Source organism: Neofelis nebulosa, chromosome 6 (genome assembly GCF_028018385.1).
Source record: "Neofelis nebulosa isolate mNeoNeb1 chromosome 6, mNeoNeb1.pri, whole genome shotgun sequence".
NCBI classification, from domain to species: domain Eukaryota; kingdom Metazoa; phylum Chordata; class Mammalia; order Carnivora; family Felidae; genus Neofelis; species Neofelis nebulosa.
Window position 1 is genome coordinate 5,801,798 of NC_080787.1, and position 5,702 is coordinate 5,807,499.

A 5,702-nucleotide genomic window follows, 5' to 3' on the forward strand; every position below is an offset into this window, starting at 1 on the left:
AACACAAGCCCATTAATTGATTTTTTTTATCTTAAAAACTAATGATTTACTTTTTGTGACAATGTGGAACTAAATTGATAAAACTATGGAAATTTCATGGGTACATCATTTATTCAAATAGTTTTGATAAAATGTCATGGCCATGTCTTTTTATATGATCAATATACCCCCACCAACAGTTTTTTTTTAAGATATTGTATAAATTGCTAAATGCTTGGTCTTGACAGGAAGCATGTAGTAAGAAAGAATGGACCAGAAAAATGGAAGTTCTTTCACTGGCTTTATCCTGCTGGGTTTCTCTGACCGGCCTCAGCTGGAGCGAGTCCTCTTTGTGGTTCTTCTGATCTTCTATCTGCTCACCCTGCTGGGAAACACAACCATCATTGCGTTGTCCCGCCTGGACCCACACCTGCAGACTCCCATGTACTTTTTCCTGTCCAACCTAAGCTTTCTGCACCTGTGTTACACGACCAGCACTGTTCCTCAGCTGCTGGTACATCTCAGGGGAGCAGACAAATCTATCTCCTTCGCTGTCTGTGTAGCTCAACTGTTTGTCTATCTAGGGTTGGGAGGCACAGAATGCATTCTCTTGGGGGTGATGGCATTTGACCACTACGCAGCCGTCTGCAGGCCCCTGCACTACACAGTGATCATGCACCCCCGCCTCTGTGCCCTGCTGGCTTCTGCATCATGGTTCATTGGTTTTGTCAACTCCTCATTGCAGACGGTGCTCATCTTCCTTGTACCACTTTGTGGGAGAAATAAAATAGAGCACTTCATTTGTGAGGTCACCCCACTGCTCAAGCTTGCCTGTGTTGACACCACTGTGAATGAGTCTGAGCTCTTCTCTGTCAGGGTGATTATTGTCCTCATACCTATGGCATTAATCACATTCTCCTATGGTCAGATTGTCAGGGCAATGTTAAGAATAAAGTTAGTTTTGGGGCAGAGGAAAGCTTTTGGGACATGTGAGTCCCACTTCACAGTGGTCTCCCTGTTCTATGGCACAGGCATCTACATTTACCTTCAGCCCAGCAACAACTACTCCCAGGATCAGGGCAAGTTCATTTCTCTCTTCTACACCATCGTCACCCGTAAGGTCAACCCCTTCATATATACCCTGCGGAACAAGGATGTGACAGGAGCAATGAGGAAGGTGTTGTGCAGGGGCTATGACTCCAGATGACTGAGGGGAAGACCCTTTCATGGAAGACTTTGAATGCCAGAGTCTTTATGATTTCTGTGTCCTCAACATTTCCCCTGACAACTCTCAAGGGAACGTTCTTAATTTCTTCTTTTATGCAAGTGAGTGTTCAAACTCTAAGTTCATGGGCGCAGTGGAGCCTTCGGAGATGCTGAGTTAGTGTACCTAGACCATCTGCAGCATATTAATATTTTAAAAAGTTCCACATGATTTTCTTAGTTCACCCCCATTTGGGAACACTATTCCGTTTCTAATTGCAAGACAGTGACACACACACCATGAAAGCATACCAATATAAGAATAAAAACCACCAGAACACGGTATTCAATATTTATATTGCAGCACATTCCAGGAATTGCTGGAGGCTATTGCTTCTTCTCGCAGTCAGATCACTGCTCTATTACAACGTCTGTGGCCTGACTGGATCACATCTTTTTCCCTTTTGAAACACAATTCTTTGTTTTTCAAAAAAATTTTATCTTTAGAATTGCTTTTTATTATTTTAGTTTTCAATTAAATTTTTATTGTTAAAATTATTAATGGAATAATATTTATTTTTATTGTTTTATAATTTTTTTATTGTTTTATTTATTAATTATTGTTAAAATTATTAATGGAATGCCATTAGAGTTAACCTACATTGTTATATTCCTTTCTGGTGTACAATATAGTGATTCCACATTTCCATCATCAGGTGTACTCTCTTTAATCTCCATCACCTATTTAAACCCATCCCCCCAGGCCCTCCCCTGTGGCACCAGTGACCCCAAAGATGGGAAGGGAGATTCTCAGTTACATTCGTCCCTACCTTCGTAGCCCTGTCCTGGCCTTAGGGCTGTCACACGTTAGCATAACGGCAGGGTGTGCAGTGTAGGGTGACTGCACTCTGAACACGCCCTCTGCATCCTGCTAAACTCACACCTGGATCAGTCATCAGAGCACAGTCACCCCTGTGAGACCCTCCTGCACCTCCTAGTCTGCACATTTCGCAGCTACTGTTTGCCAGAGTCCTGCTCTGACCGGGCTCATGGAGGAGGAAGGAACAGGTCACAGACCCCTCGCAACTCCCCACTTTGCAGGTGACTGCTTTTTGGATGCTTGTTTTGTGGCACAGGTGAGATTTCTTTCACTTTGTGGTGTTGTGGCATGTTTGAGATCTGATGGTGCAGACTGGTAACCACTTTGCGTGGATACGTGGTTCACTGGGAAGGGGGGCTGGGTGTAAATGCAGAAAAGAGAGGATAAATGACTGGTGATCAGAGGATCAGGGGAAGGGGTCCCTGAGGTGACCTTAGGGACAGGACACTGGTTTTGGTTAGGAGACATTTCCTTTCTTCCCCAAGGTTCTTCCAGCTGTTTTGGAATTAAAGTGACATGAGGAAGTAAAAGGAGAAAAACACCCAGAATTTTAGTACCTGATGAATCTTGAACCACTCAAGAGCTCCATGGAACAGACTCACCCCATTTTGATGTCATTATACATACACACAAGGTAAACATTTAGAAATGCCATCTTTCAGTGTCTGCATTGAAATTTGGATCACAAATGAGAGGGCTGCGTTTGTAGATGGGATAATGAAAGAACATGTTCATTTAGCAACTTTGTAGGGAGATTTTTGTATTAAATAGCTATAAAAATAGGACCTTAGGAGAGGAAGTTTAAGTGTGATAAGAGAAATGAATGATATCTCTTGTGGTTATTTATTTTTTCTTCGATAAACTAAGATACGACAGATGCAGAACACTCAGCAAACTTAAGAAGTACAAATGTGAATATATATATATAATGAAATTATTGCCACCATTGTGTTAGCTAACACGTCTATCGCATTACGTTATTACCTGCCATAGACTCTAAGTCTAAAGTTCTCTTTTGGCTAGCAAAAGAGAGGATGCAAGATTAAGAGGAGAGATGGCTGATGTCTGGGGAAAAGGACAAGAGCCCTGAATAAGGGTCCTTGCCCCATATTTGTTCAGATCAGAAGGCTTACAAATGTGATGGGCATGTACAAAGAGACAAAGGAACTGTGAACACTAACTTGAGGACGTGAGGGGGAAAAGGGGGTCTTGAAGATACACGGTGTTTGGGGTTTGGGTCAATATAAAACAAAATCCAGGCACCAGGCAGATAGATGGTTGTTAACAGCAGACAGGAGGCGCCGTGCCTGTTTATCTTTGCCAGCCTAGGGGATGAGACAAATAGGGGGAATAACCTCAGGGTTGACAAGACACCTTTTCTTTTGTTAACCATCTCCATTCCAGGCTGCTTTGCCTGCAGCGCAGCGGTCCATAGTCCAATTCACCAGTTTACCTAACTGGCCCTATTTTCCTATGAAAGCAGCTTTCTGCTGTAGTACTAAACTTGGGGTGCTTTCACCCTGAATATCTAATCTTGTTATTCCTGTGTATTGTGCACCTTTGTTCCGATTCTATTTCAGGCCATTGCTTCTCTCTCTCTACTTTTGGGGGTTCAGCACTCTATTTGGGGGTGCCTTTGTACCTCCCTATTCTTGGCACCTTTGTGCCTCCCTATTCTTAGAGTGCCAATCTGTTTTCCCCAAACTCAGGTGTGAGCATTTTATGACTTTGTGTTTCTTTATGCCTTGTTAACCCATCGGTGTAGCCCTGGGGGATTCCTAATTTTATCCCCCACAATTACCATTTGTTCTTCAAGGTGAGAACATTTGAGATATACTCTTGTAGCCACTTTCAAGTTGATAATACAATAATATTAATCATAATCACCATGCTGGACATTAGATGCTCAGGACTTATTCATCTTATGACTGGTGCTTGTACCTTTTGTCCAACATCTCCCACTTCCCTTACCCCTTAGTCTCTGGTAACCACCATTCTACCGCCTGTATATACCAGCTATGCTTTCCTGGTTTCCACAAATATGTGAGATCACACAGTCCTCGTCTTTCTCTTCTGACTGGTTTCACTTAGGATAATGCCCTCAAGACCCATCCATGTTGTTGCAAAAGGCAGGATTTCCTTCTTTCTCGTGGCTGAATAATAATCCTTTAGATATATATGCCACATCTTCTTTGTTTAATTTATTATTTAAGTTCATGTTAGTTAACTTATAGTGCAGTATTGATTTCAGGAGTAGAACCCACTTACATATGATACATCACTTACATATGATACCCAGTGCTCATCCTGACCAGTGCCCTATTATGCCCCTCACCCATTGAGCCCATCTCTCCACGCACCTCCCCTCCAGTAACTCTCAGTTTTAACTGTATTTAAGAGTCTCTTATGGTTTGTCTCCTTCTCTGTTTTTATCTTATTTTTCCTTCCCTTCCCCTGTGTTCATCTGTTGTGTTTCTTAAATTCCACATATGAGTATAATCATGTATTTGTCTTTCTCTGCATGACTTATTTTTAGCATGATACACTCTAGTTCCTTCCACATTTGTTGTTGCAAATGGAAAGATTTCATTCTTTTCTATCTCGAGTAGTATTCCCTTGTAACAATATACAACATCTTCTTTATCAGTTCATCTGTCGGTGGGCATTTGGGCTCTTTTTATAATTTGGCTATTGTGCATAATGCTGCTATAAACATTGGGGAGCACGTGCCCCTTCGAATCAGCATTTTTGTATCTTTTGCATATATACCCAGTAGTGCAATTGCTGGGTCATAGTGTAGTACTATTTTTAATTTTTTGAGGAACATACATATTGTTTTCCAGAGTGGTTTGCCAGTTTGTATTTCTACCAACAGTGCAAGAGGGTTCCCTTTCTCCCTGTCCTCAACAACATCTATTATTTTCTGAGTTGTTCATTTTAGCCATTCTGACAGGTGTGAGGTGGTATCTCATTGTGGTTTGGATTTGTATTTCCTTGATGTGATGTTGAGCATCTTTTCACTTGTCTGTTAGTCATCTGGATGTCTTCTTTGGCAAAGTGTCTATTCATGTCTTCTGCCAACTTCTTCCCTGGTTTATTTGTTTTTTGGGGGCTTTATTATTTGAGTTTCATAAGTTCTTTAGAGATTTTAGATATTATCCCTTTATCTGATATGTTGTGCAAGTATCTCTCCCATTTGTTGGATGCCTTTTAATTTTGTTGATTGTTTCCTTCACTCTCCAGAAGATTTTTATCCTGGATGAGGTCCCAATAGTTTGTTTTTGCTTTTGTTTCCCTTGACTCCGAGGCATGTCTAGTAAGAAGTTGCTGAGGTCAAGATCAAAGAGGTTTTTGCCTGCTTTCTCCCAGAGGATTTTGATGGCTTCCTGTCTCACATTTAGGTCTTTCATTCATTTTGAGTTTATTTTTGTGTCTGGTGTAAGGAAGTGATCCAGGTTCATCCTTCTGCATGTCACCGTCCAGTTTGCCCAGCACCATTTGCTGAAGAGACTGCCTTTTTCCCATTGGATATTCTTTCTTGCATTGTCAAAGATTAGTTGGCCATACTCTTGTGGGTCCACTTCTGGGTTTTCTATTCTGTTACATTGATCTACATGTCTGTTTATTATGCCAGTACCAT

General features: G+C 41.5%; 1 protein-coding gene across 1 annotated transcript; it reads left to right on the top strand.

Annotated features, from left to right (window-relative positions):
- Positions 1–247: 247 nt before the first annotated feature.
- Positions 248–1,186, top strand: LOC131513390 (putative olfactory receptor 2B8). The gene has a single exon (XM_058732575.1). The coding sequence runs from the start codon at positions 248–250 to the stop codon at positions 1,184–1,186; it is 939 nt and encodes a 312-aa protein (XP_058588558.1).
- Positions 1,187–5,702: the final 4,516 nt, after the last annotated feature.

What these genes read in the sequence shown, in the direction of transcription:
- LOC131513390 (XM_058732575.1), top strand. Translation starts at nt 248, where the DNA reads ATGGACCAGAAAAATGGAAGTTCTTTCACTGGCTTTATCCTGCTGGGT.